Source organism: Panicum hallii, chromosome 4 (assembly GCF_002211085.1).
Source record: "Panicum hallii strain FIL2 chromosome 4, PHallii_v3.1, whole genome shotgun sequence".
Classification (NCBI taxonomy): domain Eukaryota; kingdom Viridiplantae; phylum Streptophyta; class Magnoliopsida; order Poales; family Poaceae; genus Panicum; species Panicum hallii.
In genome coordinates, this window is record NC_038045.1 from 49,692,312 (window position 1) to 49,711,007 (window position 18,696).

At 45.4% G+C, this 18,696-nt stretch overlaps 3 protein-coding genes across 5 annotated transcripts; 1 reads left to right on the plus strand and 2 right to left on the minus strand.

Annotated features, from left to right (window-relative positions):
* The first annotated feature begins 349 nt into the window (after positions 1 to 349).
* Positions 350 to 1,397, plus strand: LOC112889100 (proteasome subunit alpha type-4-2). The gene has a single exon (XM_025955588.1). The coding sequence runs from the start codon at positions 450 to 452 to the stop codon at positions 1,200 to 1,202; it is 753 nt and encodes a 250-aa protein (XP_025811373.1). The 5' UTR covers positions 350 to 449; the 3' UTR covers positions 1,203 to 1,397.
* Positions 1,398 to 2,921: 1,524 nt separating this feature from the next.
* LOC112889099 (probable LRR receptor-like serine/threonine-protein kinase At1g56130) lies at positions 2,922 to 11,992 on the minus strand. The gene is made up of 17 exons (XM_025955587.1): positions 11,535 to 11,992; positions 11,276 to 11,432; positions 11,113 to 11,184; positions 10,247 to 10,318; positions 9,565 to 9,636; positions 9,389 to 9,460; positions 9,233 to 9,304; positions 8,926 to 8,997; positions 8,769 to 8,840; positions 8,153 to 8,224; positions 7,156 to 7,221; positions 6,292 to 6,360; positions 6,143 to 6,187; positions 5,390 to 5,451; positions 3,749 to 4,110; positions 3,481 to 3,667; positions 2,922 to 3,382 (listed from the first exon to the last, which is right to left on the minus strand). The coding sequence occupies exons 1-17, from the start codon at positions 11,647 to 11,649 to the stop codon at positions 3,192 to 3,194; spliced, it is 1,830 nt and encodes a 609-aa protein (XP_025811372.1). The 5' UTR covers positions 11,650 to 11,992; the 3' UTR covers positions 2,922 to 3,191.
* Positions 11,993 to 12,402: 410 nt separating this feature from the next.
* Positions 12,403 to 14,834, minus strand: LOC112889270 (dehydrodolichyl diphosphate synthase 6-like). Of its 3 annotated transcripts, none has more exons than XM_025955821.1 (3): positions 14,573 to 14,834; positions 13,665 to 13,733; positions 12,403 to 13,487 (listed from the first exon to the last, which is right to left on the minus strand). In XM_025955821.1, exons 2-3 carry the CDS (start codon positions 13,698 to 13,700, stop codon positions 12,612 to 12,614), a joined length of 912 nt encoding a protein of 303 aa, XP_025811606.1. In that variant the 5' UTR covers positions 13,701 to 13,733; positions 14,573 to 14,834; the 3' UTR covers positions 12,403 to 12,611. The 3 variants fall into 3 exon arrangements, with proteins under 3 accessions (XP_025811606.1, XP_025811604.1, XP_025811605.1); XM_025955819.1 differs by having other exon boundaries at positions 14,568 to 14,834; XM_025955820.1 differs by lacking the exon at positions 14,573 to 14,834 and having other exon boundaries at positions 13,665 to 13,869.
* Positions 14,835 to 18,696: the final 3,862 nt, after the last annotated feature.

Below are 18,696 nucleotides of genomic sequence, written 5' to 3' on the forward strand. Positions count from 1 at the left end.
TAAAAAACATTCCAAAATCTATTTTATAAATTAACTGTACTCTTCGTGTGGCTGATGGAGCGTGTTCATAGAAGTAAGTGTCTGAGTAAAAAACTAGTCAAATGCCTCCTTCTGCTGTGAATTCGGAATGGATGTGGTTTCATGCCTATGAAGTGATGTCCACCGGCGGATCTCCTTCCTCCAAGCCTCCAAGGTAGCCACGAGCGAGCCCACGATCGCCTTCTTCGCCCTTTGCTGCGAGCCTCGTCACGACTCGACACGGATCCAACGGCTAGGAAGCAAGGGCGGAGAGACCCGACGGCCAGGATGCACTTAAACAGGCGGCTCCGTTCCCCTTTCTTGCCTCACAAGTAGATCTCGCGTTTAACTTCTCCCGAGTCGCCTCCCCCGAATCCCCCAATCTCGCAAACCCCAATCTCGCCACCGCCGCCACCGCCGCCGCCGCCGCGATGTCTCGCCGCTATGACAGCCGCACGACGATCTTCTCGCCGGAGGGGCGTCTCTACCAGGTGGAGTACGCGATGGAGGCGATCGGCAACGCCGGGTCGGCCCTCGGGATCCTGGCGGCCGACGGCGTGGTCCTCGTCGGCGAGAAGAAGGTGACCTCCAAGCTCCTCCAGACCTCCCGATCCGCCGAGAAGATGTACAAGATCGACTCCCACCTCGCCTGCGCCGTCGCGGGGATCATGTCCGACGCCAACATCCTCATCAACACCGCCCGCCTCCACGCCCAGCGCTACGCGCTCGCCTACCAGGAGCCCATCCCCGTCGAGCAGCTCGTCCAGTCCCTCTGCGACACCAAGCAGGGATACACACAGTTCGGAGGCCTCCGCCCCTTCGGGGTCTCCTTCCTCTTCGCCGGGTGGGACAAGCACCACGGCTTCCAGCTCTACATGAGCGACCCATCTGGCAACTACGGCGGGTGGAAGGCCGCCGCTGTTGGGGCTAACAGCCAGGCCGCGCAGTCCATGCTCAAGCAGGACTACAAGGACGGCTTGACCCGCGAGGAGGCCGTCGCCCTCGCGCTCAAGGTCCTCAGCAAGACCATGGACTCCACCAGCTTGACCGCCGAGAAGCTGGAGCTGGCCGAGGTGTTCCTGCAGCCCGGCACTGGGGAGGTGCAGTACCAGGTGTGCTCCCCTGACGCGCTGGGGAAGCTGCTTGCCAAGTCCGGCCTCACGCAGCCAGCGCCTGAGGCGTAATGTGCTGGTTTGCTGTGGCTTGTGATGCCTACTACTGCTCTTAGATATGGTTTAAGCAGTTATGCTTCTGTTGTCCAAACTAAGATATCCGAGAATTATGTGTTTTAATTTTATGTTCAGCATGCTTGATCCATTAATGCTTCATCTGTAACAGTGGATTGCCTTGAACTTGTTTCAAATTGTTGGTTTCTATCTTCTTAGCTTGATTGTTGCCACGATTAGGGAGTATGGGAGACAAAGGATCAGGGAAATCTAGGATCAGATCTATTCGTATGACTAGACTATGACAAATATAAGCCATCTGGATGATACTACTTCTACCCATCTGCGCATCAGGAAAAGTTTTAGTTTTAGGGTCCTATTTGTTTAAGATTATCTATGTGCTTCTGCTGTGCTTGGTTGTGTTGCAATTGAGACTAGTGGGAGTTAAGGGAACTTAGAAAGCCAAGTACTATTTATGTGAGCAGACCATGAAAATTTGACCCATCAGGATAATATTAGTGTTTTTTGTCAGCTGTGCGTAGAAAATAGGCAAAATTTTTATGGTGTTTCTGTCTAATTCAGATTACATAGATGGTTTTACACCCAGCATCTTTTCTAAGATTCGATAAATTTCTCAGCACATAAATCAAATTAAGTAGTATTTGGTTATATGCCTGCTGAAGCAATATAGCACCTGTATTCCTGTACGTAATGATCATTCTGTATGTCTCTGACTACTTTAAACCTTGGACAACTCAGTACTGTGATTTGAGTACCAAATACCATGCCTGCATATTATACCGCCATTGTAGATTTCATCCTCTCTTTTTTTTTTCTTTTGGGTTGCATAGCATACTTCTTGCTTATGACTTGTCACTTGCTGCAATTGTTTATTGATATTGCTATTTTTGGCTTAAGCATTCTTCTAATGAACTAGTTTTGTGCTAAGGAACCGAGTTGTTACAGTCTGGAAGTACCAAAGTAGTCTCAAAACTCTTTGATGACAGGAGGGATTGAATCATACTATGTTATTTCAGAAGTATTATTTGTACTTAGCTTCCATCTTATAACCTTTGCGACCTAACTTTTCTGTTTAACCCTGAAATTGGTTTTGTGTTGCGACTGTAATGTGTTATGGTCTCTTACTGGTGACTAACAGTTTTCTCCTTGCCTCGGTTCCTTGGCTGGGTGTGAACTTGAGAATGCAAGTTCAAGAAGATTTTGGCTTGATGCTGCGGAACGATGAGATGATTTAGTATTTGATTGGGTTTTCATCCAGTGTGTTTTCTTAATATCTATGTGCTGACTTGAAACAATGTTCACTCTGCCTATAAATTTGGCATATGCTTATTGTGTTAATCTTTTTGTGTACTAATATGGTTTGTGAGCCAAGAATCCAAGATCCAGAGTGCATGTCTTCCTAAGAATTGAATTGAATAAATCAGAAAAACACTCCAGTGGAATCATGTTTGTGTTGATAGGGTCTAGATTCTGGATCATATTTTAGGATCCTGCCTCAGATTTGGAATTGTGAGGTTAGGTCTGCTTATCAAAATTTCTGGAAGGTGGAGCGCAATATAGAATGAGTCCAGTAATCGCAAACGTACCCTGTCTGGAAAGAAATTACACAATAAGCTTGATCAGCACTCAGCTGGCATCGTAATGAAGTTTTATCAGCATACAGACGAACACTAAGCTTTGGGCATGGAGCAGTTACATTCATTCTACAAGAATTCAAAAATAAGAACAATGATTTTGATCAGACATCAAAATAAATTTTGTGTAAATCAGTAGTAGAAATTCATGAGACATTGTCCTGGGTTACAATAGTGAAGCAAAACTACAGACTAAGCTTTCATCACAAAGTGAACTGTACAACAATTTGTATCCTTCTAGTTATGCTCGCAACCAAAACTCAGCACACATACAACACAAATACACAAGGCTCGACGCATGGAAAATAAACAGGATGAAAATCAGATATATACACCAAAATTCCTGAATTCCTCATGCCATTGCACGTTTCACAAGCGAAACCCATTTCCACCAAAGGTAAACCACGGATGAAGATATTACTGCAGCAGCTATACAAAGAGCTGCAATGCCTGCAATAATTCCTCTTCGCTTTTCATCCTGTCGTGAAGAACCAGAATGTGGTACTTGTGGGGGACTGATCTTGGGGTCTTGGAAACGGGTAACTGAGAAAATTAAACATATTTGTCAGTTCATGGTATTTGGCAAGCATCCACAAACAAGACGAGAGATCAACAGACGGCAGCATATGTTCTGTAGCTACCTTTTATTGCTGACACAAGTGGCCCATAAGCTCCTTCATATGGAATGCAGCAGGTGCCTCGTCCGCTCCAATATAGATGCATTACCAGTATGGAGTTGTCAACAATCACTTCATGGGTTATGTTAGTGGGTTTTCTGGAACCTCCTGCTTCCTTAGCAATGTCAAAATCCTTCCTGATATTCCTATCCTGCAAATAGTTTACCAAATAAAGTTATAGCTTGTGTACTGTATATGTTAAAAAAATATCATTAAGGAGGAAGGTTCAAACCTGAATATCAATGTCAAATACACGCCGTCCTGGTCCATCAACTATGACTATCTCTGCGAAGAAGAGTTGGACTGTGTATTTCCCGTTTGCCAAACCTACCACATAGTACCTCAATGCACCTGTTGATGTCCTTGCTGTTTTGTAGAGCTCTAGCATGTCTGTTTCCAGAATATCGCGTACAATGCCAGGGGATTTGCTAAATGGATCAGAACCCACATGACTAACTACCCAATGACTGGTAGTATTAACATGAAAGCCTGCTCCTCCAAGATCAGTGGAGTCTTCAGAGAAAACAGTTGGCATTCGATCTGAATAACTAGTTTGCTTGCCACCACAGTTTATAGCGAAGGAAGTTGCATGATCTGCATGTATGATCAATTGATGATGTAAAGACTAAGGTTTGCATAAAATACTATAGATACTAAAATGAACTGACAAAATCTGAGTACAACTTAGATGCATCAGTAAGTCTCTCATAAGTCATAACCCTGTCGATCAGCACTGCAATGGACAAATTTACACTTCTTAAGCTGCATGTTCCCAGATGTCAGACTCCACTTTCTTTATTGCCTAAGTTTGCCTCAATTGTGGCGATCAACTTCTTTGCCACAAAAAGTGTGGCATTCAACACTTGCCTTAAGGTTAGTTGTGGTAACACTAGGCATGATCCAAAAGGCCCTCAGCCTCTTCATGCAATTTCTGGCTGCAAATTTGCACTCTTCATGCAATTTCTGGCTGCAAATTTGCACTATGGTAGCTTTAATCTTTACCTATGAACGAGTAAGAACCACATTGAGTTTTGGTTTGTAATTTGGATTATTTTATCAAAAGTTTTAAAATGAAACTAAACATGTCACCTGCTTTCTTTTACTTCCATTATTCAAAAAAATCAAGCATACCTTGTATGAAGGCCACTAAAAAATTTGAAAGAAAGACTGGCTACCATAGATATTGGAATCTTTACAAAGATAATAAAACAACAATGTCAAAGGTTGAGAGCGAATAAGGGTAGGGTTCATCGATCCTCTAAAAGAAACTCAAATCAGTGCAGAAGTAAGATCAACAGTTAGAATGTTCAAACAAGGCAATGGAGCATTACAAAATAAAAGACTTAAGTAACTGATAGAGACAAATAACAGAACACTTTTGGCATCAACACAACATCAACAAAAAAACTTGAAAATAACATATGGTTTAGTGAATCATCAGGCCACAGTTTCCATATCAGTACTAGCAACTGAATCAGTGACTAGTTGACATCCTTGCATCCACATTATAAGCTGGTACTCTGTTCACCAGGCATTATAGCAGAGGAACAGGGCAAAAGGTACGTTGCAGAACAGAGAGGGGAAGGATAGATAGATAGTCTTTGGATGCCATTAACTGGAGAACAGATGGTGATGACATTTCATAATGTCTCATGCTGTTTTATAGCATTTTGAGGATGTCATTTGCAAATTGCAATAGCATTTTTTAACTTGATGGGGGATTGCGGATGATATGTAGAAACTGGAAGGTTTTCTATTCATAGAATTTACACCATAATATTGACTGTGATGCTATGAATATGAGCACTAGCAGTCCAATGGTAAACATTGGCATGCTCAATGATCAAAAAACATTTTTTTTTGTAAAACTTACTAGTTAAATCGTTTCTGTTGCATTCTTGCATGCGAAGGCAGTTGAGGATTGTGAGACTTCCACTGCATGTCAATACAGCAAAGTGAGATACATGCAGAAAAAACTTCAAATTTTAAAATAATGCAGTGATTAAAAATTGCTTCACCATCACTAGGGAAATTTCATGACTTGTACTATTTCTAGAGGTAGCAAAGCCACCATAACGTTAGAAATCCATTTACCATATTGTCCTTGTTGAGAATTTCCTACGCACTCCAAAAATTCTACATAGCAAAAAATTGTTCTACGAAATACAAAAAGGAAAAAATAAACAGACTGAGTGTGTGTTGCCCGGCGGGGGAGGAGGGGGGGGGGGGGTGGGGGCATGTCAGGGGAGATTCTCATCTCTGACAACTTTCCTGATGCACTCTAGGCGTTGATCAGTGAGCTTTCAAGAAAAAAATTGTAATATCACTGTATCAGTGTTAATCTATTTCATGGTACTTCAATTGTCCCAAATATCTAGGTACTTCTATTAAGTTTTCTTACTCAAGAAAGAAGGGCTACAGTGAACAGCAGGTCAGATATTTAAAAAGGGAATACTTTTGCAAAAGTGTAAGAAAAGTTCTCTATAAAGCAGATATACTAACCTTGTCGCCCTAGAAAAAACAGGAAGCAAGGATCCTATAGTGAATGTTATCCAAATTTCAAAAATTCATATACCTACTTTGCAAAACAATAACATGCATGCTGCTTATTTAAAATGATCATTACCTGTTGATTGTTCCATTTGCATCAACTGAAGTTCCGATATAATTTCTATACATAATATGTTTGCAGAAGAATAGGTAAGGTTGCTATAATTAATCTAATAATTAAAATAGTAACTTTGATATACTTATAAAAAAGAAAGAAGTTTATACATGGGCCACTTCTGACCAGCAGGGATGCTACGAAGGGATCCGTTAATGAAAGGATTATATGAAACATCCCTGGAGAGTTATACCAAAATTGAAAAGAGTTAGACATGCATAAGATCAGTCTGAGCTGGAGGATCATTCAGAAACAGAAAATGTGGGAATACAAGTTTTACATAGAAAGGCATAGAATTCTAGGTAGGTTCTGAAGAATTAAAAAATAGGATATGAAACCAGAGGGAAAACCAAAAATTTGATTGTAACACCAGTCCCACTTCAGATTCGATGTATGCAAGTTCTTATCTTTGTTATATGCCTAGATCTCAACAGTTTTATCAAAGTTATTCTAACTACACAGTTCAAACTTCAAGTTTTGATCTGGTTAAAGTAAATATTTAGGACATACAACTCTGCACTACCTAGGGCCCACATGCTACATGTGATATGATATACCAACATGGCTATAGGTGATTATGAGTTGAGATGATGCAAAAGGTTTGCAGATAAATTAGTTTGCTTTGTGCATAAATGGGAAGTCCTATGTTGCAAAAAAGTGGATTTACATGGTAACAAAAAATTATTCGGGGAAGTTTGTACAAAATCCAATGTGTTCAGATGGGAATCATTAGAAAAGTATGTTGAAGGTAGCAACCGCTGTTACCCCTTGAACTTAGGGAGCCTGTGTACTTCACCTCACGAAGTTCAAAACCATATAAACTCTAAACGAAACCCTTCCCTCTGAACTTCACATACCATCCAAGTAACCCCATCAAACAATGTCGAAGGTGGTTTTGTCAGGTGAATTAATATTTATTGCCATCCATCAGACAGTGTAAACATAGAAGACAAAAAAGAGCAACAATTACTTACAAAGGAACGGATGGTTGAATAATTTCAGGAGGCAGACGTTCACTGAAGCTGTTATTACCTACATATCTAAATGAATAAAAGTTCATTAGCAAAGTGAGAAACACGAATCTCATGGAACTTGAAGTTATATGCACAAGAATGGTAAGATTACATATGAAGTGTTAACAGATCATCTGCAGATGGCATAGACTTACATTCTTGATTCTAGGTTCAATACTAGAAAATATTGCACAAGCTGCCTATACAAATTTGCACGAATACCTCAAAATGTCCTGCTAAATTTCGAGATAAACCGTGAAGCACACAGTTTATTTTCTCTAATTTTGAGCATTTTTTGTGGTGGTGATGGGTTGGGGAGGGTGCACATTTTCAGATTACATGCATGAGTGGAAGGTGTTGGTGTACTCCACCAACAAGGTTCGAGCACTCTTAAACTCGAGTTCAGGTGCATATATCTATTATTTAAAATGCCACCTAGGTTGGTTGAGTTTTTTAAAGTACAAGGTTAATGGATTTTCTAAAAGTGAAGATGACTAACATGATTTCAATGTGTAAAAGTCCAAAACACAGAATGGCAATGGTTCACGCTACACATCCATTTCAATAACCACAAGGGGACATGCAAACCCTCTAACAAATCCAAGCCAGCAATATATCTAGTATTGGAGGAAAACGAGATGGCAAATGCACAAGATTTATCCTGTCATCTATCTTGGGGGAACATGCAAAAATAGGAAATGGTATGATAGTTTGAATGCCTAGCCATGATACCTGAATTCCGAACATCAAGCTATAGAGATGAACAGAAATATGCATTAGAACTCGAAAGTCACCGCTGCTGGGCTAAATGATTATTCCCTTAAGGTTCTCAAATTTTACAGCAAGCGTTACCAAGTTCATGTCAAGCAAAAGTTTCACACCTAATTCCTTTTCTCACTGAAAGCACAATAGCAGCATATCACATTTATATTACTCAAGAATTCAAACTCGATCGTACATGAAGTTTAATGAGTCCTTGTATTGAAGCAATAGTTTTATTGAGCCTGATAAATTGTTCGATGTCAAATCCCTGCAGATGATACAAAAGCATCTTTCAAATTCATGATATAATTAATATCAAAAGAATGCAAGTTTACTATAACATTATGGACTGCACAGTTTCCACATTAGTAAGGAAATTAAATTATTGCATCACTTCCTCCACTTAACATTATAGCAAGCTAAGAACACAATCAACTGTCAGTGCATACATGGTTCATGGAATATCTTACAGCCACCAGGTCTTCATTTATTTTGAAAAGGTTGAAAAAATTAATTTGAAGTAACAATCAAGAACATCCAGGTTATTTTCTAGCTAACCTAGCCATTAGCAGTAGAAACTATTAAAAAGGGGAAAATTCGGTTTCGACTGTTTCTCTTTTGAAACTGACGCTTGACAACTGAAGATAGAAATAATATAAACGCAAACTACAAAAAAGTACTGACAACTGCGATAACATTAAGAAGATCACCAACCTATTACAAGAAATTTTAAAGAATATACGATAATTCACAGTTACATTACTATTTAGCAGAAAAGGCATTCTGTTCAAGCTGAATCTTTAACAACTCACAGGTATTTCAGCTTGGGCAAGTTTCGGGGAGGACTAAGAAGCTGGCCTGTGAGCCCACATTTCCTTAGAGATCTGCATAATAAAAAGAAAGCATGAAGTAGTTGCATTAATCACTAAACTAGACTATTCATTAAGAGTATGGAGAAACTTGACATACAATGTTGAAAGGTTTGCCCAGTTTTCTACGAACACAAAAGAAGTATAGTTGCCCTCAAGGTCACCAAGCATCCTGTAAGGAAAAGCAAATGCTGCATATTAATATCAAATCGTATCAGTGCCTTCTAAGTTCTAACAAATGATAACAATGTTATCTGAAACAACGATTGATAAGAAATTTCTTCAGACTAGAACCTTAGGTGGCTAAGGTTTAATAATTTTTTACTTCAATATTTATCGCATAACAGATATTCAAAATAAATGAGGAGGATATTTCTTTAATAGAAGTGACCATTAGAGTGACTTACAGGTTTTCTAGATTGATCAATTTGGAGAAATTTTGTGGAATAGGTCCTTGAAGTTTCATCCCATATAATCGCCTAGCAAGATCACACCATTAGCTCATGAAGATTGGGAAGGAAGGAGGAGCTGTACCTAACAGCAAGCCAGGTGGTTATGCATACAAGTCTGTCAGGTTGGTTAAGTTCTGAATAAATTCTGGAATAGGCCCTTCGATGTAATTATCAAACATCCACCTGCATAATCAACCACAATATTAGTTATGGTTCTTCAAATTGACTCTGCCTGATGTAGATGGTTACTTAGTATGTAAAAACAAAGAGAGATATGACACACTTACAGGGACTTGAGATTCCTTAAAAGTGATGACTCATGAGGAAAATATCCACTGAGATTGTTATTATTGAAGTGCCTAGCTATATGGAGAGCATTCAATCAGCTATGAGAAGATCAAATGTTTTGGCTCACAAATAATTTCACAACTAAGACAATCAGAGTACCAACAAAAATCTGGAGAAGGATTAATTCTTGTCATAAGATGTACTATTTATAAGCATGCACTGGATACATCACAGACTAGTTACTTGAATAACATCAGCCAAACTACTACAGCTAGAAACTGATCATGGGATGGCAGAAACAAAAGTCAACGATGTAGAACATTATGTTATCTGAAATTGCTAAACTAATATCCAAAATTTGGAATAGTTAGGAGTTTCAGTCCAGACTTGAGATAGAAAATACAGAAATAAGCAAGTATTTCTTAGATAAGGAATCGCTCGTCGTATTCAGCTATATCATGTCTGTAGTTGCTATGGATGCATGTCAGGGTCACAGTACCGCTCTCCAACTAAGTTGGAAAATTAAAGATTCTGTTACCAGTAGATTAATTAGAGTTCAATGGAGTTCAACAAGATGGACCATCAATATACATGTTCTTAGGTGACAGTTACAAGAACAATGGCTCAATGAAGAACAAATCAAATTTACAAACACTTCAGGGGAACAAGTTCGGTTATCACCATGTTTCCAGCTTGGAAAGATTGCCAACCTCTCGGGGAACTGAACCACTCAAGTTGTTATTACTCAAATCCCTACAGAAACAAATAGGAGGTGACTTACAATCGTATTGAAATTTCTATTCTCACAAGAGAATGTATATATCATATTGATAATCAGAGGCATTTTTCAAAAAAAAAAGGAAGACCAGAGCTATGCTAACGCAGGTAGAGCAAACTTAAAAATTGTAACCATCAGTCCAAGTATATACCATTCTAGGAAGGAAACATGGTCAATTTCCAATACACGCCACTATTAATTGCTTCTCAATAGAATGATAGTGGTGATAGACTGTTAAAGGGTATATGGTACAAAACATAGATAATTTCATGTTTCATGTAAATAGAGCTAAATGACAACAAAATAGGGTAGGAGGAAGTAACGATAGATAATTTTTCTGTCATGCGAACTTACAGAAGTAATGGTTCAATTTAAATGCTATGTGCATGGATAACTAAGATATCAAAATTTGTGCAAACTGTCAATGAAGCATAAGTACATTGAGTAAGAACGAAGAAGAATAAGTAATGTTGTCCATTAGATTCATCTAGGAACAGTAGGACACCATATTTTAGCAGAAGTTATACAAGTCCATATTTATGGTGAAAAATGGCATAATACTTTCAGTAAACAATGCTACATTATGACACAGTTCATCATGGCTCAATGACAAGTTGCGGACAAACTAGATCCATCAACTAACTACTTACAGAAGTCATCCTGGCCAAATATCACATCTCCTACTAGTATGAAAACAGGGCGATTATTTTCCATACAAGAGTAACCAATTCTGCAACATTAACCGTCAATTCCAGAATGGAAAACTCACAGAGAGACAAGCTCCGTCAGATTAAAGAGCGCCGGCGGGATCTCCGTGATGTTCCTGTAACCAGTCACATTCCTGCATTACCCAGACATTCGAGATCCACACGTCAGTCACATGCTCTCAGAAGCGTCAGCAGCAAACGGGAGGAAGAACAAAAACGGCGTACAGCTGCGTGATGCGGCACTCGACGCCGCTGGAGCAGTCGCAGTCGACAGACGCGTTTACCGCGAACGACCAGGACCAGGCGCCCTTCTCGCACGGGTCCTCTGCCGCAGCGTCGCCCTCCAGGCGCCACTGCCGGAACACGGCGTGCAGGGCGGCCGCTGCAGGAAAACACGAGATCCACGAGTCACGAGCCGCCAACCTTCCCACAGCGGTTGTACAACACAGGGCCCCAGAATGAGCGAGAAATCAGAAATCGATACCGTCGGAGGGGTTGGTGGGTAGCAGCGGCGGGCCCTGTGCGGCGGCGATGGCGAGGAGGAGCGCCAGGACCAGGAGGAAGACGGCGACGAGACTAGCGGGCGCGGAGCGAGCCATGGGGGCCGGCGTGGGGCGCGGCGGCCGCGGGTGGGAGTTGACTTGCGCGCGCAGGAGGTGGTAGAGGGGTGGTGGGAGGAGCACAGCATTGGGTTGCTGCTGCCTGCAGCTGTTATTTCCTAGCGGAGCGGGCGGGCTGGGTCTCTGCCTCTGGGGTTTGACCGCGTGATCATGTGCGCTCGCAGGGACGAGGTCGCGGGGGCGCAGGTGGAGTTGACGCGGCCGTGTCGGGGAGCGTGCGGCGGGGGGATCCGGTCGGCGGCCGCGGATGCGGCGGGTTGCGGCGCCGGTTTCGAGTTTTGGCCGATGCGAGGAGCAGCAGGCGGAGCAGGGGAGGGAAGGAGGAAGATACTGGTCGCTTTCGCGTGGACGAAACAAATTCGTAGGGGCCTTGAATTCGAATCTCCGTGCAAAGCAACGGTGATAAAAACGGACGAAATTTGTCAACACGTTTAAATATGAAATTTTCGTGCAAAGGAACGGTGTCAACTCTCAGGGACTCGGACTTCTGCCGTGCTAGGTTGACAATTACTAGGTACCAATGGTTCTTCAGAATTGCTATACTTCAGGATGTGGCATGACCTTCACAGACCATGCTCCGTGCCAACAGGGGAGCCTACAGCTGCACATGCCGTTCCAGTACTGTTGATCATGGGTGCGAAACAAAAGAAATGCGATTGTGTACTCACTGTCCTCACGCACATGGCAATTCACCCTACCATCAAAAACACTCGTTTCAGAGAGACAAGGCACTTTGCTTAGTAAAATTTGGTATTCATACAGTATAAATCCAGGAATCACAATATGTGTACAAGCTCAAATCAGTCACACAATTAGTAGAATGGCAGATACATTGTGACCTGAAACATGTCCATAAGCTGGGTTCGTTTTGGCATATAAGCTAGATGTGCTATAGCTATAATCACCCTAGTATGATGTATCCCCCTGCAAACAACACCAGATCAGAGTTGCTTCTTTGCCACATTTCTGTTCTGCTCCAGATAAGGGTAGGCTCTCTGGTACTTTAATATAGCCCAAACAAGATGCTTGAACGAGAATTCAGGCCAGAGGGGGCCTGGGTTCTGCAGATGACTGAACGTCGTCTGCCACAGGAGGAAATTGCTCAGCCGAGTCTCACCTGAAGTCCGGATCACAATATCAGGATCCGGGCAACCAGCGCTATACATGTGGCGATCCAAATCGGCCACTGAAATCTCCGAATGCACACTGTTATTTGCAGCCTGACCATTAGAGTAGCTGGCATGTTCTCTCTGCAGCATCTCCCTCCTTTCTGCGCAGACCTCGTTAACAGCATTGACAATCTCAGAAGTCGAGTTATATGGCATGCAGACAGAGAGAACTAACCCTGTGCTTCCAGCCGTGCTTGCCATCAGCTTCTGAGCTGCTAACCTCACTGGCTCAGCTAACAGGTCCAAGTTTCCCCAGAAGTTGATCTTACAGTTAATCCTGTTGATCACGCTTCGGCTGTCTAATAACTCATTGATCTTTTCCTCCATTAACTGCATCAAGGACTGCACCTCACTTGGGTCCCTTTTAAAATTGTCAATGCTAAATGCATAAACCGTGATGTACTTCACACCCATTTCATAGCAGTACAGCAGATTTGCAATAAGAGCAGAGAAACCCACCCTGTGACCAGCTCCTTGTTGGATGCTTCTAAATTTAGCATATCTGCGGTTACCGTCCATAATAAACGCTATGTGCTTGGGCATTGGGCCATATGAGATGACAGCTATGAGGCACTTGCGTAGGAAATTCTGGAGACTTGCAAGAACACCAGCTGTAACCATCTCATCAGGTTTCTCTATCTTCGGATCCTAGACCAAGCAAATAAAAATGAACAGAACCTTCCATATTGTAAGAATATTTGTGGACGTCAACACAATAAAAAGGTTATAGCTCTTTGAGGATCTTTACAAGCCTGATAAATGATATCTGATTGCTTGCTTTATTAAGAAACTAATTTCATGTGTTGCTGCAAATATAAAACTCACCACTTTAGGAGAGCAAGCAATAAGTGACTCTGCCATTGTGATGACGAGGGGTGTGGCCAATTACCGAAGCTGCAAACAGGAAGAGACACGTGAGGATTAGAACTTGTGTAAAGGGGGAAAACGCCATCAGAATAGAGTATTAAAAAAAGAAGTAAAGAACTACACCAAGCAACATTTGGCATTAAAAAAAACATGCTGCAAGGTTTTTACAAGCAGGCTGCACAGTTGTACTACCCAGCTATGAATTACACCTTTTTCCTTTTTGAAAAGAAAAGAGTCATCTTGGGCTATGAATGATGAGAGAGACCCACTGATTAACTAGTTGATGGAGTGCAGAGTTTCCCATAGTGCAAATGATGAGACCCACTGGAGATCAAAATCAACCAGCAGCTGGACTATCTATCAAAAACTTCAATTTGAGCATTTGCACGTAAGTGTCAATTTCCACTTGCTGATGCGCACGATGTCGAAAGATGTGAAAAAAGGTTGGAATTTTTACTAAAGCCCAGTGTTTCCACTTGATGGTGCAAAACACCTCAGGAACACCAACTTTCCATTTTAGTTTCTCGAAACAAGCTTACTATACGTAGGTGTGCCAGCCACACAGATACTTCCCTCTTGTGCCCAATTGACCAAACTCCTAGTGCTTTTCTAGGATAAGCTCGCATAAATGGTACCGAGAAGGCCAGAAAGCGGCAGCTCAAATTCTTAGCTACGAGCTTGACAGCTTCTAAACAGAAACCATCATACCGGTAACCAGCTGCTGGATTAGGACCACCTCGCCGCTACACTCCAATGGACCAATCGGCTCAAACAAGACCCAACAGAGGTATACCCGCCATACAGCTAATTCATCGAGCACATGGCGAGCAGGAGCAGAGAACGACTGCAAGAGGGACTCACCTGACCTGCGAGTTGGGGGCTCGGCACGGGAGCGGGAGGCCGTCGGCGGGGCGGCCAGAGAGAGATGAGGCGGACTGGCGGAGGGGATGCGAGACTGCGAGTGGTGGGGGAAGCGAGATTCTGGAACGAAATTTGTACCCGTCCCCGTCGCCTCTCCCTCCGCCTCTGGAACGCGCGGAGCGGAGGCGGGGGCGCGGGGGCTGGTGGAAGGTGGCGTGGCACGACGAGCCAGCGGGGGAATATTTCCTCGCGGGTTCACGACCGCCACGACGCCCCCGTGACGCGAGGCCGAAATGGCCGGAAACGCCTACTGGATCGCGGACGCCGAGGTGGACAAGGGAGCAGGTACGCCGCGTACCTTTTCGACGCCCAAAAATACTAAACTTAGCATTAGCACGTCCAAATAGAAATATTAATGGAATGAGAGAAACTTTATAGCTAAAACTAAAAAATATAAACACTAATATATACTCAAGTTTAGCATTTAACTTTAGCTCATCTAAATACATCTTAAAAAATCAAGCAACAAGTGAACAATCTGAATAACAAGAGCCTGGATGAGTGGATCGGAAGAAGAAGCAAGAAATCAATCCAGAAGAAGACAAGGTCGAGAAAAGGGTTGGGAGGAAATCCATCCTCTGAGACGTTGGGTCACGGCCAGCTCGCGGGAGGAGTTCAGGACCGAGTGACTCTCCCCATGCCGATATTTAACCATTTTCTACATTTATTTGGTAAGAAAAACAGAGCCGCTCCAAGAAAAACGGAGCCGCTCCATTTTCTATTTGGTTGCGCTAGAATAGAACCACGTATCAGTTAAAATGCATCCGGGGGCCACTGCAAACATATTTTCTGATGGCGCAGCAGTGATCGAGAGAGAGCTCTCGCCCGAGTTGCAGCCACCCCGGGCAACAAGAGGAGTGGGTTGAGAACGGAACGAAGTGGAAATCGCAGGGGCGATTCGCCAAGACGCCAAGCCCAAGGGATGGACGGAGCGCAATGCGCACAGCGGCACAGGTGCAGACGTGCAGTGCAGGTGCTGAGGTGCATGCCCACCGGCCACCGCTCCGGCGGGCTGGTGGCGCGCTCGCTGGCAAGCGCCCGGGGGTGGGGGGGGGGGGGGCTCGCGCGCGCGCTCGCCGGCGGGGGGAGGGGGGGCTGGCGCGCTCGCCGGCCAGCGCGGGGGGGGTGGGGGCGCGGCAGAGGGGAGAGGGGCGGTGGCTCACCTGCAGGCGGGCTTTGAAGGGGGTGACGGGCACCAGTGCTAGCGCGCGGTTAGGAGTCGAGCGCTCGCGTCCGCTCCGAGCCGCATGATTCCGCGTCTCGAAGCTATATTCCCGTTCGTTCTGGAGCCGCTTCTTTCTACCTTTTTTAATTAAATAATAGTAAAAATGGAACCGTTTGGTTCCATCTCCGCTGGTTCCACTAACCAAACAGATCATTACATATAGAACTATAGTTATTTTCACCACCTCTCTACATGCGAAGCTAATAATTTACCAATTTTAACGATGTGGCGTGCCAAACGACCAGACCAGCATGGAAGGGCACACGAAAAGATCTCTTTACCCCCCGCCTTATCAAGATATATGTTGCTCCTTCTCCTCCTATTTCTATAACTGGTGGGACCTAATTATTTCTTCTACCTCCGTCTTCTCCTCTCACCTGCCCAACCCCCGCTCCTGCCGCTCCCCCGTCTCCTTTCTCTCACCCGCCGCTCCGGCACCAGCTCCACCGCATGGTACGCCTAGCTGCCAACGGCACATGCGAGCTCGAGCTCTCCCGCTTCGATCTCCTCACCGCGCGGATGGACTACGCGCTGCCGCGACCAAGCCCCGGCAGCTACCTCGAGGTCCGCCTCTTCTACGTGCGCGTCTTTGCCGCAACGACTGCGCGACCCCTCCCCCGCGCCTCGGCTCGAGCTCCACGGACTTAGCAGCACGGCTGGGGAGCGGCCCCTCCCCACGCCTCGCGCTCGAGCTCCGCCCGGCCGCTGGCGGCGAGGCCATCCCCTCGCGCCTCCCCCTATCCAGCCTGATGGCGGCGGCCGCCTGGACAGCGGAGGCCACGAGCGCGAGCCCGTGGCGGAAGCTCCTCCCACGGCGCACGAGGAGCTCCGGCGCGGCACGAACGTCGCGTGGAGGGCGAGTGTGCGCGGCGAGGAGGAAGAGAAGGTCGAGGGCGGCGAGAAGCGCACGCTGCGGGCACGGGGAGAGGAAGAGGAAGGCGAGGAGGAAGAGGAGGCGCAGGGTGCCGGCATCGAAGACGAGCCACCAAGGGAGGCTGGAGGTGGAAGAAGATAGGTGGGCTCCACCTATCATAGAGGTAGGAGGAGGGAGAGAGCAGGGTACCATCGTTGTGAGTAAAATTGCAGAAGCACTTTGATCATTTTATATAGTTGATCCATGCTGGCACGAGAAGGGGGCTTCCACGTCAGCAGAATTGGCAAATTATTAGCTTCGCGTGCAGAGGGATTGTAAAAATATAGAAACCAAAATAAAGATGACAAATGAGCAGGTGCCATCCTTATAGATGGCAAATAGTTAAATATTACCCTATCTGCCAGCTATCGCACCGCTGTGCCTTGGTGCGTGGAACAGCGGAGGCCGGGATCGTTGCCCCTAGCCCCGCCTCGTATGGCCTCAGCAGGAGGCGCGCCCCGAGCGCATATACCTGACCACCGTTGGGTGCGCTGTAGGCCCGCAGCGGCACGGGTGCGCGCAGCGACCGGCCATCGCCCGTCGGTGGTATCGCGAGCATTCGAGCGGGAGGGGGAGGGAGTCGCAAGGAGGCGAAGACGGAGTGACTAGCTGACCGCTTTATCGTGATAGATAAGAGTTATTTTGACGAACCGAGTGGGTTTGTATATTAAACTGTAGGTTACACGAAGTTGGCTGTAGCATTTATATTTTCAGATATTTGATGGGTACCTGTGGATAATTTATATGTCCATGTTATACCTACAGGTGGAATTTTATATCCGTACCCAGTATCCAATGATACAGTTTCATACCATACTCGCACACCCATCGGATACGAAACCCGCGAGCACCCATCCCCGGATACAATTGCCATCCCTACATCCGCAGGTGGGCCGTTCGTCTCGCTCTCCCTCGTGACGTGAGCCCACACAACTGTACGTAACGCGCCCGCCCAGCCGGCCAGCCGAGTAAATCTAGGCCCCCCTCCCCCTCCCTCGTTCACCCCAGCTGGCTGCAACGGCCCATGGACGTGGTACATCGATTTCGGCCCCACGGATGGCCCAAAATATTTTCTTTTCGGAGACCGAGCAGAAGCTTTTCTTTTTAATGAACGATTTTTTAAATATTTTTCGAGGCCGAGCAGAAGTTAGATTGTTAGAATTAGTGTGTGTTTATCATTTAATCCTCCGAAGACCGAAGAAAACGGATAGCGTGTAAGCTAGCGGGCGGTGGGTGCAAGCAAGACGCAGCTCCGTTCCAGACGCCGAGAACCGGGACCCCCCGACTTCCGAGACGAGGAGGATCCACGCGAGGCGCGCGTACGCGGCGTACCAAACCACCAACCCATAAATGCAGCGACGATGACGACGACGACGATCGTCTCTAAAGGGGCTTAAGTAAGCACAGGACACGTCGCCTTCTCGCCGTGAAGTTGTGCGAGCGCTAGGGTCGTACCGTACCACGGCCGCCCACCCGCCAGGACGATGACCGGACGGGGGTACTGTACCGGTACCACCGTACCGGCGCTGAATCTTCTCCGACGCCGGCGTGCCATTGGACTCCGAGCACCGGGGGCAGGCAGTACCACGGCACCCGCTGCCCAAAATAGCGGAGTACTGGCGCTAATCTTCTCCACAGCACCAGCGATTTTCATCAGACCCTGTGCTTCCGGACGGGCGACCTAACCCCCAAACAGGCGGTCAGGCACCGAGGCACAGGCACCTCACAATATGAGCTGTCCTGACGTACTGTCCTTGCCGCCGGGCTTGCCCAGGGACGGCGACACCCCGCCCGCGGAGCACGCCGCCTACTGCGCACTGTGCAGTGCTCGGCTGCTCTCTCACACGCCCGTCCGGCTGCTTCATGGCCCGGTTAGTGATCACAATCACCAGCTGCTAGTAGTAGTAACTACGTGCGGCCACCAGAGTCTG

Bases quoted from the DNA above. Each gene is read 5' to 3' on its own strand.
- LOC112889100 (XM_025955588.1), top strand. From the start codon at position 450: ATGTCTCGCCGCTATGACAGCCGCACGACGATCTTCTCGCCGGAGGGG.
- LOC112889099 (XM_025955587.1), bottom strand. From the start codon at position 11,649: ATGGCTCGCTCCGCGCCCGCTAGTCTCGTCGCCGTCTTCCTCCTGGTC. The intron at 11,433-11,534 runs GTATCGATTTCT...GTTTTCCTGCAG, and splicing joins ACCCACCAACCCCTCCGACG to CGGCCGCCCTGCACGCCGTG. The intron at 9,305-9,388 runs GTATGCATAACC...TGATCTTGCTAG, and splicing joins TTAACCAACCTGACAGACTT to GCGATTATATGGGATGAAAC.
- LOC112889270 (XM_025955821.1), bottom strand. From the start codon at position 13,700: ATGGCAGAGTCACTTATTGCTTGCTCTCCTAAAGTG. The intron at 13,488-13,664 runs GTGAGTTTTATA...TGCTTGGTCTAG, and splicing joins TTGCTTGCTCTCCTAAAGTG to GATCCGAAGATAGAGAAACC.